This window comes from Myotis daubentonii, chromosome 8 (genome assembly GCF_963259705.1).
Source record: "Myotis daubentonii chromosome 8, mMyoDau2.1, whole genome shotgun sequence".
Taxonomy (NCBI): domain Eukaryota; kingdom Metazoa; phylum Chordata; class Mammalia; order Chiroptera; family Vespertilionidae; genus Myotis; species Myotis daubentonii.
Window position 1 is genome coordinate 11,322,791 of NC_081847.1, and position 16,228 is coordinate 11,339,018.

At 47.4% G+C, this 16,228-nt stretch overlaps 1 protein-coding gene across 3 annotated transcripts in view; it reads left to right on the top strand.

Annotated features, from left to right (window-relative positions):
• Positions 1 to 16,228, top strand: part of ZFP64 (ZFP64 zinc finger protein) — a 249,068-nt gene that overhangs the window by 208,562 nt on the left and 24,278 nt on the right. Inside the window, exon 11 of one of the 3 annotated variants that reach the window (XM_059705282.1) lies at positions 7,343 to 7,458. The exons of the other annotated variants lie outside the window; for them this stretch is intronic. Within the exon in view, the coding sequence (XP_059561265.1) occupies positions 7,343 to 7,390 (48 nt within the window). The 3' untranslated portion in view covers positions 7,391 to 7,458. Of the gene's footprint in view, positions 1 to 7,342; positions 7,459 to 16,228 lie in introns of those variants that run through there. 3 annotated transcript variants of the gene reach the window in all.

Below are 16,228 nucleotides of genomic sequence, written 5' to 3' on the forward strand. Positions count from 1 at the left end.
TGTTTCTCTCTCATTGATGTTTCTAACTCTCTATCCCTCTCCCTTCCTCTCTGTAAAAAATCAATAAAATATATTTTTAAAAAAGAATCAACCAATGAATGCATAAATAAGTGGAACAACAAATCAATGTTCTCTCTCTCTTTCTCTCTTTCTCTCCCAAAATCAATTTTAAAAAATAATGATTTTTCCCTTCCTAAAAAATATTATAGAGGGCTCAGTTTAAAACCAGTAGTACTGGCCTAACTGGTTTGGCTCAGTGGATAGAACGTCAGCCTGCGGACTGAAGGGTCCCGGGTTCGATTCCAGTCAAGGGCACGTACCTTGGTTGCAGGCACATCCCCAGTAGGAGGTGTGCAGGAGGCAGCTGATCGATGTTTCTCTCTCATCGGTGGTTCTGATTCTCTATCCCTCTCCCTTCCTCTCTGTAAAAATCAATAAAATATATATATTAAAAAAACACAAAAACCAGTAGTACTATTTATTAAGGTCTCCCTTTTCTTTTCTTTCCCAGTTCATTTGTAGTCCCTGTAGCTGCTATGACAGATTATCACAGAAACACTCGTTTATTCTCCTACCGTCCGGAGAGCAGAAATCAGACTAAAGTCCAGGTGTTGACAGGACTGGTTCCTTCTGGAGTCGCTAGCAAAAAAACGCTTTTCCTTTTCTCGCTTCTGCAGGGCGCTGACATCCCTTAGCTTCTAGAAGCTTCCTCACATCACCCCACTTCTTGCTTTGGTTGTTACATCTTCTACCTCCTCCTTGGACCTGCTGCCTCCCTCTAATAAGGAACCTTGTGATTATGTCGGGTCCACCTGGATAACCCAGATTAATCCTTGCTTAGCTGACGATCACTTACGCACATCTGCACCGTCTCTTTTGCCATGTAAGGTGGAATCCTCACAGGTCAGGGGGCTGGAGGGGGTCATCTTTGGGAGGAGGGGCAGCCGGCCGAGGCCCCTGTAATTTCTTTAGCGCTTCCACACTCGGCTGGTCTTTTCTTCCAAGCGATGCAGTGAGATTCTGCTCCTGCCCACCTGTCCAGCCCGCAGCTGTTTCCAGCGCAGGACCGGCAGCTTCCGGTCCACCCTGCACAGGATGCTCCCTGCCCGCAGGCACACAGCTCCCGCAGGGCACAGGCGTTCTCTGATCGGGCTGCTTTTCTTGTAGAAAATCCTGATCCCAATGTACTTCTGGCTGGCGGGCGCTAAGTTGTTCAGTGTCTTCTCCGCGTGTGACACTGATGGTCCCAAAGCAGAACTCTGTTATTTGTAAGTCATTTAAACGATGATGATGATGATGACGTCAGAAGTTTCCATCCTTGAGTGGTATAAGGCAGCGTTTGAGAGCCAGATGCTGAAACTACACTCTCTGGGTTTGCCCAGCTCCCCGCCTTTCCATCCGCGGGACCTCCGGGACCTCTCAGTGCCTCCGTTTCCCCACCTGCTAATTGGGTTGTTTTAAGGAATAAATAAGATAAAGGATGAAAGTGTCTGCACATAGTAGGTCCACAGCATATTTTCATTCCCTTCTCCTTAGAGGTCAGACGTGGCCTATCGGACCAAGCTTCCCCTCCCCTCCCCGCCAGGGCTTGCAGCCAGTTCCAAATGCTGAGGTAAGTCTTTATTTCCATGGTCACAGATGAAAGGGCTCATGATGACTTACCCAAAAGAGTAAGCAGGAAGTGAAGAACTTGCCTAGGGCAAAAATTAAATATGTATACACACTTATATGAATGTATGTGTATATATAAGTTTTTTGGGGGGGCGGGAAATAAACCTCGGAAAAGTACAATGAAATAAATGACAAACACTGTTTAATAAGCGATGTATAACACAATATTTTTAAAAAATTGCATATGCGAAAGTACCTCCCAAATGCCAAGCTTCCATCCGATGATACTCACTAGTAGCATGTGGGCACACATTTCCCTAAGCATATGTGGGCCATTTTTGCTGGGTACCTTCATGTATACACTCTGCTCTGCCATCTGCAGCATTAACTTCCAACAGTATGTCATGGAGTCTATTTCACCAATAATGACATTGTTTATCTTTTTTAAATTTTCAAACTAATAGATGCCCTTTTATTTTTTACTCGAGACCTGGTGCACGGATTTGTGCACTGGTGGAGGGTCCCTCAGACTGGCCTGCGCCCTCTCCCAATCTGGGACCCCTGAGGGGATGTCAGACTGGTTTCGGCCCGGTTCCCGCAGGCCAGGCCGAGGGACTCCACCAATGCATGGATCCGTGCACCGGGCCTCTAGTATGCATATAAGATCTTTGGTTAATCTCTTCTCGCCCTCCCCCCTTCCCTCTGAGATTCATCAGCCTGTCCCATGTTTCCATGCATTGAGCGTCTGCCCCCCAGTGGTCAGTGCGCGTCATATCGACTGGTCGAATGGTCGAACAGTTGCTTAGGCTTTTATATATTAGACTAGGGGCCTGGTGCATGAAATTCGTGCACTGGATGTGTGTGTGTGTGTGTGTGTGTGTGTGTGTGGAGTGTCCCTCAGCCCAGCCTGCCCCCTCTCACATACTGGGAGACCTCAGGCGTTGACCCCCATCACCCTCCAATCGCAGGATCGGCCCCTTGCCCAGGCCTGACGCCTCTGGCCTAGGCGTCCGGCCCGGGCAGCGGGGACCTGCAGTGGCAGCGGGGGGGCGCCGCGATCGCGCGGGCTCCGCCCCTGCCGGACGCCTCTGGCTGAGGCGTCCGGCCCGGGCAGCGGGGTCCCACAGCTGCAGCGGCCCCGCGATCGTGGGCTTCACTTTAGGCCCAGGCAAGGGACCCCTAGATCCTGGGACTGCCAGCTTCGACCGTGCCCAGCTCCCATCGCTGGCTCCACCCCTACTTCCTGCTATCACTTGCCAGGGCGGAAAAGGCACCTGATTCTCCGATCATGGCTGCCCCCCAGCTCTTAGCTCCCCCCTGGGTTTCCGATCACTGTCAGTGGCAGGGGGCTTCTTCCTGCTTTCCCTTTCGCCTCCCTGCATTGTGCCTACATATGCAAATTAACCGCCATCTTGTTGGCAGTTAACTGCCAATCTTAGTTGGCAGTTAATTTGCATATAGCCCTGATTAGCCAATGAAAAGGGTATCGTCGTATGCCAATTACCATTTTTCTCTTTTATTAGTGTTGATTATTTTTAATATGTTTTTATTAATTTCAGAGAGAGGAAGGGATAAGGAAAGAGGGATAGAAACATCAATGATGACTGAGAATCATTGATTAGCTGCCTCCTGCACCCCCGCACCCCTGCACTGGGGATTGAGCCTGCAACCCGGACATATGCTCTGACCAGGAATGGAACTGTGACTTCCTGGTTCATGGGTCTATGCCAGTGGTCGGCAAACTGCGGCTCGCAAGCCACATGCGTCTCTTAGCCCCTTGAGTGTGGCCACGAAGTTTCAATCGCACTGGACGTGCGCACTCACACGTGGTATTTTGTGGAAGAGCCACACTCAAGGGGCCGCAGTTTGCCAACCACTGGTCTATGTTCAATCACAGCCATGCCGGCTGTTTTTTGTGTGTTTTTTTTTAAATTAAATCTTTATTGTTCAGATTATTACATTAGTTACTCTTTTTTCCCACCATAACTCCCCTCCACCCAGTTCCCACCTCACCCTCCGCCTTCACTCCCCACCCACTGTCCTCATCCATAGGTGCATGATTATTGTCCAATCTCTTCCCACACCCCTACACCCCTCTCCCCCCACAAGAATAGTCAGTCCATTCCCTTTCTATGTCCCTGATTCTATTACAATCACCAGTTCATACTGTTCATCAGATTATTTATTCACTTGATTTTTAGATTCACTTGTTGATAGATGTGTATTTGTTGTTTATAATTTGTATCTTTACCTTTTTCTTCTTCCTCCTCTTCTTAAAGGATACCTTTCAGCATTTCATATAATACTGGTTTGGTGGTGATGAACTCCTTTAGCTTTTCCTTATCTGTGAAGCTCTTTATCTGGCCTTCACTTCTGAATGATAGCTTTGCTGGATAAAGTAATCTTGGTTGTAGGTTCTTGGTATTCATCACTTTGAATATTTCTTGCCACTCCCTTCTGGCCTGCAAAGTTTCTGTTGAGAAATCAGCTGACAGTCGTATGGGTACTCCCTTGTAGGTAACTGATTTTCTTTCTCTTGCTGCTTTTAGGATTCTCTCTTTGTCTTTTGCTCTTGGCATTTTAATGATGATGTGTCTTGGTGTGGTCCTCTTTGGATTCCTTTTTTGGGGGGTTCTCTGTGCTTCCTGGACTTGGAACTCTATTTCTTTCACCAGGTAGGGGAAGTTTTCTGTCATTATTTCTTCAAATAGGTTTTCAAAGTCTTGCTCTCTCTCATCTTCTGGCACCCCTATAATTCAGATGTTGGTATGCTTAAAGCTGTCCCAGAGGCTCCTTACACTATCTTCGTATTTTTGGATTCTTTTTTCATTTTGCTTTTCCAGTTGGGTGTTTTTTGCTTCTTCGTAATTCAAATCTTTGACTTGATTCTTGCGACCCTCTGGTCTGCTGTTGGGAGTCTGTATAATATTCTTTATTTCAGTCAGTGTATGCTTAATTTCTAGTTGGTTCTTTATCACAACATTGAGGGTCTCATTAGATTTCTTGAGGATCTCACTACATTTATCGGCGGTCTCACCAGTCTTCTTGAAGATCTCACTACATTTATCGGTGGTCTCACCAGTCTTTTCAAGGGCCTTATTAAATTTATCGGCGGCTTCTAGACAGTTCTTTAAAGACCTTAAAAGTGTGGTTTTGAACTCTATATCCAACAGTTTGCTTTCCTCCAATTCTGTCATTTGTGTCCTGTTTCTTTGTCTCGGCATTTTTTATGCTTCGCTGTGTCTATAGAGTGCCTTTCTGTGCGAAGTGTCCCAATTACCTGAGGTAGACACTCTTGGTGCACCCCCTTGTGGGCTTTGTGCACAATCTTGTTGTAGTTAAGCCTTGATTGTTGTAGTTATCACTGTGAGGAATTGACCTCCAGGCCAATTGGCTGTGAGAATCAGCTGTGTCTGCAGTGGGAGAACTTCTGTGCTGGAGACACCCCTCTAGGGCTAGACTTGTTTCAATGGGGCTTTGGTGCTCACTGAGTCTGCCCCCTGAGTGTGCCTTTTATGGTTCCACGGAGCTTCAAACTGGATGGTCCCACTCTGACCTCTGGGCTTCCTGGCTCCTGGATCTCTAGGGAGGTGCCAATCTAGCCTTTGTGTGAGGCTATCCAGCAAAAGTCTCCCTGCAGGGCTTGGGCAGGGCGGGTCCCACGGGATCAACAGGGCAAGGTTAGCAATTATGGCTGCTCTCAGTCTTGCCCTCAGAGGCTCTGCTTCTCAGTGTCCCAGTAATCGCTGCAAGCCCCACAGAGAGAAAGCTGCCCTAAGGTTCTGAGAGATGCCAGACAGTCCCGCTTCTCCCGTATGAGTCTGGGTCCCTAGAGACTCGCCCGGAACTGGAGCTCAGAGCCTGAGACTCCCTCCTGATTGAAAACGACAACCGCGCCCTCAGCCGCCAGCCCGCTCCGCATGCACTCCGCACCTTAGTATTTTACTTAAGCACTGCGCCTCCTCTGAGTCTCGGTATGCTTTTCTCTTTCCTCCTAGTTGTAGAACTTCCACTCAGCCAGCCTTCCTGTGGTTCTGGATGATGTCCGTTCGTCTTTTAGTTGTATTTTTGAAATGGTTGTTCGAGGCAGCAAACTCCGGTGTTTACCTATGCCACCATCTTGGTTTCTCCCCGGCTGTTTTTTGAAGTTATTCTAGATCACAAGACTTATAAAAATAATAGAGAAATGTAGCCACCCCCAAGCTTCCCCCAATGGTGACATCCCCCATAACCATAGAACATTATCAAAACCGGGAAATAGATAGTAAAAGAAAACTCCAGACCTTTCTAAGATTTCACCAGGTTTTACATGCATACGTTTAAAATATATTTTTAAAGATTTTTAAAATTTATTTTTAGAGAGAGGAAGGGAGAAGGAGAGAGACAGAAACATCAGCATGAGAGCGAAACATTCATTGGCCCCTGCACACCCCCACTGAGGATTGAGCCCGCAACCCTGGGGAATGTGCCCAGACCAGGAATCAAACTAGCAACTTTCAGTACATGGGGTGGCGCCCAACCAACTGAGCCACACCGGCCGGGGCTTTAGTATGCTTTCAGGTGTAGATCTCTGACATTTTATTTTATTTATTGGGATCACAAATGCCATTTTTATAAACGCCATCCATCCAGAAATAGAGTGCGGTATATTCAAACCGGTGGTGATGTGTGGGCTATTTCCCCAGATGATTTTCTCTGTGTATATACTGGTTTTTTAAAAACAACGGCCACACTCAAAAAGGATCTTCTGAGCGGCATATGATTTTAAAAATGTGCCTTATTGTAAGGAAATCATGGACACCTCTCCGGGTCAGAACAAATTCAGACCTGCCACAGTGTGGGTGTGTTTAGGGTAAGACGTCTGGACTATAACCGATGAAGTAACCCAACGCGTGCCCAGGCTCTCACACTCTTTGGAAAACGTGATGTGTGCAAACTGTTGGAATTTCCAAGCCAGAGCCTTGGGGTTGCCTGAGCCGGGTCCGTGCACAGGCGGGGAGCCGCTTCCTCTTGGAGCCACCAGGACCCTCTGCTCATCTTCCAGTCGCCCCGGTGACCTGCTGTTCGCACACCTGCTCGACTGTGAACATTGACTGAACACTTTTATGAGGCCTCCCCCTTAACAACTTCCAGCCGAACCACTCTGGTCCTCCGGCTCCCCTGCCCCCACGCCGGGGAACTGCGAACGCTCCCGTTTCTGCTTTTACGCATTTGGCATCAACATTTCTTGCAGCTCATAAACACCTTGGCCGTTTTACCAGTGTCGTGAAAGATGTTTATGACCCAAATATGAAAACTTTGTGAGAATTAACACACAGCCAAACAGGCTGTGTTATTCTAGGAAAGAGGAGCCGTCTAGAGACGACCCACGGCCTGTCTGTGGAAATGCATGTGGCTGGATACAAGTGCTGAACAGTGTCAGGATGGTCTGGGACAACACCTTACTGCTCTTCAGGAACGTGAGGTTTCTAATGGTTATCAGCTTCCTGTTTGGGAGTTTTTATAGCATGGTTATGTTGCAAAGTGAACGAGGCAAAATAAAATAGGCAAAGCGATGTAGGACCAGGAGGTTAATAAAAATCCATTTTGTCACTGGCCAGCCTCCCCCGCCGCAGCTTCCTCTGCAGGGCCCGCTGAGGCGCTTTGTATTGACAGATGCCATTGCTCATTTACGACGTGATAATAAAGGCCTTCAGCCTGACTCAGTGTTATTCTTTTCCTCCCCTGACAGGAGGGAACCAAATGGCCGCAGTCGCCCCAGCAGGCATTTTTTCATTAAAGATGATAACTTTATGGTGAACAACAAAATTCAAAAGACGTTGCAGGAAAGTCACATTTGGTCAGGGAAGGCTGTAAAATGCCCCGGATTTGTCACACATAGAGGAGATCTAACGAGCATAGATGAAGGCGAGCTACACAGGTGAGCTGGAATCTCAGAATATAAAAGCATGGGCAGCGAATGTGCAATATGGGCTCTGCTTCGTTCTGCCATGGTGTTGTTTGTATAAATTAGACATAATTGCCTAACTCTTATCAACTTGAAATCCATTTTTAGTGTCTTATAAGTACAAGAGCTTTGTCTTTGTTTTTCTATCATTCATGTATCCTTGGTATTTGACACTGAAGAGAATTAAAAATGCAGCTCATAGGTTTCATAGTTTTTTTATCCCAAAAGTTCACATTTTATGTAGCTTTATTGCTATTAATCATTTTCAGGCTTATATTTGGCTTTTTTCTTAAAACACATTATTTTTAGTGCTTCTTAGTCCCTGGTTCAAACCCTATTTTAATGAAACCGCTAGTTTCGAACTCAGCCATGGTAGGCAGCTATGACCCAAATTGTTTCCTCCGATCTCTGTCGTACGCCATAAATGAGACTTGCTGGTAGACCATCGATGTCTTTAAATAAACGCAGACAGATTCTCTGCTGTGTTTTAACATTAACCCTCTAGAGCAGTGGTTCTCAACCTCCCTAATGCCGCGACCCTTTAATACAGTTCCTCATGCTGTGGTGACCCCCAATTTCATTGTTACAAATTGAACATAATTAAAGCATAGTGATTCATCACAAAAACAATATGTACTTATATGTGTGTTTTCTGATGGTCTTAGGCGACCCCTGTGAAAGGGTCATTCGACCCTCAAAAGGGTCGCGACCCACAGGTTGAGAACCACTGCTCTAGAGTCTGGGCAGAACTATTGTTCTCGGCCACCGATTCTTGTGTATCCTTCCTGAGAAATGGTCCATCTTCAAATAAACCTACGTGTTAAGTCTGAGGCACGTCCTTGTTTAAAAAGCACAAGTGCGGTCGCTCACGTTCTACCTCTCCTGTCATTTGTGGGCTTGTTTGGATTTTTACTGAGCTATAACTACAGGGTGGGGCGGGAGTTGTTCGTATGGAAAATAATGCAATTAATAAGCAAGAGCACAGGAATAAACTGTGTTTCGCATACTCACAACTGGAAACCCACTTTTGCCCCATCCCGCATGGACATTTCTGTACCTGTACGTCAACTTCAGTCTTTTGATTTCTATTTGGGGGAGTAACAATCATGGCCACCGTGTGCCCATCCTCCTTCTCAACCCTACCTAAGCATTGGCTCATTTGGTCCTCGCCATTCACCATAAGTAGTCTGGCTATTCTTGTTCTACAGGTGGGGAAAGTGAGGCACTCAGCAGTGAAGTGGCTGAGAAATAATTGACGGCTCCGTTAATGGAAAGGCTGTTTCCAGCGTTTTCTACCGCATTACAAGCAGCGGTGTGGTCTATCTTTCTGCACCTATTCTTATTTTTCTTGGCTTAAATGCTTGGGGTGGCATCGCTGCACCTAAGGCCAAGCGCCTTTTTCCTCTTGAGAAGTATCACTGCCAAACTGTTTAGGCCAAGTATTTAGTCTTCCTGTTTTTGTTACAGTTGTCATTTAAATAGTGTGGCTTGCCGAAACCGGTTTGGCTCAGTGGATAGAGCGTTGGCCTACTGACTGAAAGGTCGCAGGTCCAATTCCGGTCAAGGGCATGTACCTTGGTTGCGGGCACATCCCCAGTGGGGAATGTGCAGGAGGCAGCTGATCGATGTTTCTCTCTCATCGATGTTTCTAACTCTCTATCTCTCTCCTTTCCTCTCTGTAAAAACTCAATAAAATATATTTTAAATAAATAAATAAATAAATAGTGTGGCTTGCTAGTTGGATGGATGGATGGATGGATGGATGGATGGATGATGGTCAGAGCGATACAACCCATTTTCTTTCTTTTTTTAAAAAAATATTTTTTAAATATTTTTATTTTTAATGATTTCAGAGAGGAAGGCAGTGGGAGTGAGAGATAGAAACATCAATGATGAAAGGGAATTATTGATCGGCTGCCTCCTGCACGCCCATACTGGGGATCAAGCCCGCAACCCAGGCATGTGCCCTGACTTGGAACTGTGACCCCCTGTTCATAAGTGGACACTCAACCACTGAGCCACACCGGCTGGGCTAGAACCCGTTTTCTCAGTCTTTCAATCAATAGCATTATATACTGATTCTCCCCCACCCCACCCTCGCTGCCACCGAATGTGGGGGTTGGCCTAAAGGATTGGGATGGTTTCCCCAAATTTATGGGGAGGCTGTTTGGAGGGTACAAATCTCAGCTCTTTCTCCATTTTGTTAGCAAGGTCCAGAAACTTCTAAAATTCAGTTGTTTGGGGCTTCGTTTTGTTTTGTTTTGTTTTGTTGTTTTTGTCATAAATTCATTCTGAGAGGCAACTAATACACCAAATGGCGCGTCCCCGTGGTGGCCCTCAGTGGGCAGGAGCTACTCCCCAGGAAGACACTGGTCATCCACAGGCCTGGTTCCCCTCTCCTTCTGCAGCGAGCACAGAGCAGATGCAAACCCTTTTCCTGCAGGAGCAGATGGATCCGAAATGAGCGGGCCTTCAGCATTCACTGTTCACTGCTCATAAATCGTAGAATCGGAGAGTGAGGGAGAGGCCCCCCGCATGTCTGCACCCTTCATACTCAGGGGACGGAAACTCACTTTGCAATTTCTGTGACTTGTGGGCAGCCCTGTCACTGTGAGCGGGAAGATCAAAGGCCCACCTCCGGGACAGAAATGGGAGAGTTAGTGTCCCGCTAGGCATCTCTCGCCCCTCTTAAGCCTGGTGATTCTCCTTACGATTGTGAGCTACTTGGCTCTCAATTTGGGGTTTCGTTAAGGACGTATCCACACTTGACTGAGGGAAATGGAAGTTGGCACTTGCTTTGGAAGTCCGGCTGTGAGGATGAATTTGCCAAGCTCACAGCGCAGGGCCTGGTCACAGGAAGCCCTTGGTAACCTTTCAGGATCCAATAAAAATAATAGTTGCGAAACATTTATATCCTCCTGGATTTGGAGACACAGCTCTCGCCTTAGGCCACCAGGCCCCCCCAAAGGTGTGTCCGCCCCAAGCCAGGACCTGTGCCTTTATCATGTTACACAGCAAAGGGGAATTTAGACAGCAGGTTGACAGAATGAAGGTTGCTGCTCAGCTGACCTGGAGATGGGAGATTATTCCGGATTTTTCCATGGGTCCGATGCAACCACAGAGTGCTTGTTTCGTACGTGCCAGGAGTCAGCAGATTTCTTCTGTGAAGGGCCAGGTAGTAAATATTTTAGGCTCTGTAGGCCAAGGGCAGTGCCCTCAACCCCTCAAGCAACATTCTTGCCAAAAGGCTGAATAGTCTTTTTTCACACTTTGCATTTTAAAATGTAAAAACTCTTCTTGGCTCATAGGCTGTGCCAAAACCAACAGGGGGCCTGATCTGACCAGAGGACTCCAGTTTGCTGACTCCTGGTACAGGTGTATGTGCAAGTATGTACTTTACTTCCAAAAACAGGCTGATGCTAGATATACAGATTTTAAACCCCTTTTTAAAACCTACCATTTATTACGAGCATTTCCTTGGAATAAGTTATTTAACAATTCCATTGTGACCTTGCATAGTATTTTCTCATAGGAAATACACAATGTCCTTTTTATCTCTCACTCTATTCTGTGTGATGGCATGCTACAAGCTTTGAACATAAATCTCTGTTCGTATCTCTGATTATATCTGAGGATCAGTACCCAGAAGTAGCATGACTGCTGCTTTCTCCTTTTAGGTCAAAGCCTTTGAAAAAGTTCATAGAATGAGATGGGGTTTTGGAAGAGAGAACAAAACCTTCATACAGAGAGAAATGAGGAGGAAGGAACTGGTCGCCGCAGGTGCTGGCTCACTAGAGAGCCCCGGGTTGAAATCCTGGGCCTGCCACGGACTGGCTGTGTGACCTGCTGCCGCTACTTAACCTCTCTGGGTCTCAGTTTCTTCATCTGTAAAATGGAGATAAAACTAGAGCCAGCTTCCTGGCCAAAGGAGATCACACACACACCTGGCCAACAGTGCCTGCTCAGTCAGTGATGGCTTTGATCACGATCACTGCTTTGCTGCTCATTTTTAACGAGACCCTGAGAGGAATTGGAGGCTACTGTGTTTCGCTGACTGCTGGCACCTGATTTTTATTTTTATTTTTTTTTTAATCCTCATCCGAGGGTATTTTTCCATTGATTTTTTTTTTTTTTTTTTTTTTAGAGAGAGTAGAAGAGAGAGGGAAAGACAGAGAGAAATACCAATGTGAGAGAAACACATCGATTGGTTGCCTCCTGCGCGAGCCAGGCCAGGGCCAGGACCCGGGAGGAGTCTGCACCCAAGGTACCTGCCCTTGACCAGAACTGACCCCGGGACCCTTTGGTCTGCAGGCAGACACTCTATCCGCTGAGCCAAACCTGCTAGGGCAGCATCCTGATTTTTAAAAAGGGCCAACAGTACCCCTGTTACTAATTCCTAGGGACCCTCTGGCGCCGACAGGCCCAATCGTACTGGGTCTGGCCATACATTGAAGTTCTAGTCCAATACCTTTAGGAGTCTGGACAAGTTGCCTAACAACTTGGGAATCTGTCCCTCAGTTTCCCCATTAACTACATGGAGGTGATACTGCCTCCCCACCTTACTGATGAGAATAAAATGAAATAATGAGTTTGAAGTGCAGCTAAAGAAAAAGGAGGTATTTCAAGCACAGGAGGTACAGGCCCAGGAGTGACAGGCAGGGTTCGAGCTGCTTCGATGTAGAAAAGGAAATACGTGCATAAGCCACGTACCTGTCGGGGTCCAGAACAGCACCCCGTCACCACACACATGGATGTTTCTGCAGCAGGAAAGCAGGAACATTCACACAGATAGTCTGTGTCCATCGAGGTCAAGCTTTGCCACCAAATGAGCTCCTATCGGGTGAGCTTTGGCTAGCAAATGAATTAAAGCAACATTCGGTTTTCTGAGCCTTTTGTCCTTAAATGACATTCTTCTTGGGCGTCTCCATATGCGCAGTAAGCTTAAGAGAGAGATACTATCACTGTGCCCATTACCGTAGGGAAACAAGCCCAGAGAAGGTGAGTAACTTGCTCATGGCCACACAGCTGGTAAACGGCAAGGCTGGATGCAAATGCAGGGAGCCCAGACTAGAGCAGTTCTTCACCTGTGCCTCATGGGTAGATTTTACGGTGAACCCGGATGGTGGGGGACGACTTTATTTTCACTGCCTTCTAACTAAAATGTAGCATTCCTTCAATTACAAATGTAGGCAACAAGACACAGCAAACCTCTGACTATCACCACTAGGAGATATTTCCCGTTACCATGGTGGCCGCCGTCACTTCCGCTCATCACTACTTTGAAGTTACCGGAGCTCTTAGACCCCCCCATGAGATGTTGCCGTTAAAGGAATTCACAAAGAAGCACATGCGTTGCTATGTCACAAATTTTTTTAAGTATTTTGATAGTTGCATTTCACTATCATTGATTTCCTTTGTGCTTACATTTATGCATTTGACAACAACTCTGAGGAGGGGCCCATGGGTGTCATCAGCATTTCAAAGGAGCCCAGGGCCCAGAAAAGGCTGAGAAGGCCTGGCCTAGAACCACGCTTGAACCACTGACACCCTGCAGATGTAACATGCACGCGCATTGACCCAAAGTGGAAGTGAGACCCAATGGTGTTATTGGTCATCTCTGGCCGACTTCCTTCCTATTTACACATGTGTATGTTCTGGAATCGTGTGCAGTGAGCATGTATGACTTTGCCATTTTTAGGGGGTCACACCGCTCTTTAAAGACACAGAGAGCATTCTCTTTAGTCTCACAAGACATCCCTCCCAGGTGCCGGATATCGCGCAGGCACCGAGGAAGTCAACCCAACATGAAAGCTGTCGTTGAGGTCTGACGTTGAGTGAATGAGAGCCAGTCGATCACGTTTCTCAAACTTGAACTTTGAAAGAACAAAAGGTCACTTCCTGCCTACCAGAGGGCCAGTGGCTGCGTGGGAGAACCCAAAGCACAGGTGCCGTGGGTGTGCCCACAGCGAGAGAGAGGGCCCTATTTTTGCTCTGACTTGACTCTGCCATTTCACAGAAACAGCGATTGCTGAAGCAAAGATGGCTAAAGGTAACATCTTCCTCTTGACGCTGTCCTGTGGGTTGGGGCGGTGGGCTCAGGGTGCCTTTGATTCTTCTCATCCTAAGTCCCAACCGTTGCTCAGGCCTCTGTTGACAGTTAGTAACTGTGGTCTTGGCTGAATCAAATAGGATGCTGAGCACCAGTGAGCATGGGAGGGAGGCCCAGGTGATGGGTGCCAGGAGCACAGTGGGAGCTCTGAGTGAGGAGCAGGAAACCGGAGCAGGCTGGTGATCTATCCTACTCAGCTTCAAGGACGACGTGACCTTGGGATTTGTGCATCCTACCAGCTGGGACTCCCCGAATAGTCACAGCATCATGATATGGTCTACAGGCCCAAGTTTACCTTCAGGAAAGCCATGACCAAGACTAATGGCCCCTGCTAGCTAACTCCCACCTGCCCACCAGTTTCCAAACCCGTCCTCTCCAATAACACCTTGAAAACAGTTCTTCACAGCACTCTTACTGCACCATGATGACCAGCTTTGCCAAGAAGCGTCCATTCCTTGAGGGCATAGCTGTGTTTGGCGGGGAGAGTTCAGTACCGTGAATATGAGCATGGGTTGGGATTCTGGTTCAGCCACTTCCTGGTTGTATGACCTCAGGGAAGCCCCCTCTCTCTAAGCCTTTGTTTTCTCCTCTGTAAAATGGGTAGTCAGTGGTTAGTCTAAAGCAGTGGTTCTCAACCTTCCTAATGCCGCGACCCTTTAATACAGTTTCTCACGTTGTGATGATCCCCAACCATAAATTATTTTCGTTGCTACTTCATAACTGTAATTTTGCTACTGTTATGAATCGTAATGTAAATATCTGATATGCAGGATGTATTTTCAGGGGTCGCCACCCACAGGTTGAGAACCGCTGGTCTAAAGTATGGAGAGCTAACTCTGTGCCAGGAACACTTCTAGATGCCGGGGTTTTAGAACATGACGAAAACCACTGCCCAACTGAAGCCTGAATTCTAGTAGGAGTAGGGGTGACAGGCAATAAACAAGCAATAAATATAATTATGATAGTATGCCCCTCCTTACTGAGAGGATTACTTGAGATGATGCTATTATGGTGCTTAGCATAAGGCCTGGCTCATAATCACTGCTAACATGACACTGTTGGTTGCTTTCTCTAGGAAATCATTCCTGACGCCTCCCCACCCCCTGTAACCAGCACCCTCACCCCACCCCACCCCACCCCAGGCCTGGCTGCAGGCCCTCTCTCTTGATTCCAACAGCACAGCCAGTGCACTTAACCATGGCACCTATCGGATTGTGTGAAAGTATTGTCTCATGTACACATGGGTTCCATGGTGACCTCACCTACTTGAAACATGTACTACAGATTTATATTCATATTATATCTTCGGAATCTCACCCAGTGCCTGGCCCATGGTTGGTACTAAATAAATGCTTGTTCGATCAACCAGAGCTCAAACCTAAAGAAAACCCCAAGGCCTCAAACAACGTTTAAGGAACTTGTGTCCAGCCTGTTTTGAAAGAGTCCTGTAGCAGCCAGCCTCCAGGTGGCCTCTGATGAGCCTCGCCTTCTCACATCATGCCTTTGTGCAGCCAGTAGGAGACGAGGAAAGGACAGTGTGAGTTCCCAGACAAGGTCAGAGGTACTGTAGCTTCTGCGTGCCTCTCTCTTGGGTTACCTGCTCCGAGGGAAGCCAGCTGCTGTGCCCTGAGGACTCCTAGCAGCGCTATGGAGACGCCCACATGCTGAGGACCTGAACCTCCCAGCACCACCCAGGACCTGTCAATCACGTGAATGCACCATCTTGGAAATGGATCCACCAGCCCCAGGCAAGCCTTCGGAGGACTGGGACCCTGGCCAACATCTTGTCTGCAACTTCACCCAGCCCAGCCACTCCTGGATTCATAGGAAACCCACAACTTTTTAAAAAGAAATGTATTGGCAGAAACTCAGCCAACTTGGACTGCAATGAGCAGAGACAGTACAAAATGAAAAGAGGCCTTTGAACCCTCAGACTTCTACAGGCAGGAAGCAGGTGCAAGATGACTCAGCTGTCAGCAGGAGCTACCTTTCCTGGGAAAAGAAGACAGACTCGGAAAATAGAGCCACAAGTCCAGAGCGTGCATCCAAGAGAGTCAGTCACTCACTCGTGGCCACAGAGCCGGTAAGAGGTAGGGCCAGGTTTCAGACGGAAGTAGCCTGGTTGTAGAGTCCATGCTCTTTCCTCCTACAGTACGTGCTCTCTCCAATGGGTGGGTGGATAGTGGATGGATGATGGGTGATGGATGGATGGATGATAGATTAATGGGTGATGGATGAATGATGGATGGATGGGTAGATGGATACAGATCATAGTTTCGGTTCTCTGTATTCCCATTTTTAAAGAGCAAGTGGTGACCATGTAAGCACACAGAGGGTCAGAAGTCCAGACTCCCTGACCTGGCACATGCTGATCTGAAGCTTGATGACCTCCAAGAAAATTCACTCAAGGAACCAGTGCCGCCTCTGATCTTGAGCCTTTTCTTTGGACACGAGGGAAAATGTGCAGGAAGATGTGAAAGACAAGGAAGGACAGTCACCTCACCACACCAGGCGCAGGGGCTTCCACCCCAGCTTACCTTCAACACCCCGGCGTGGGCCTG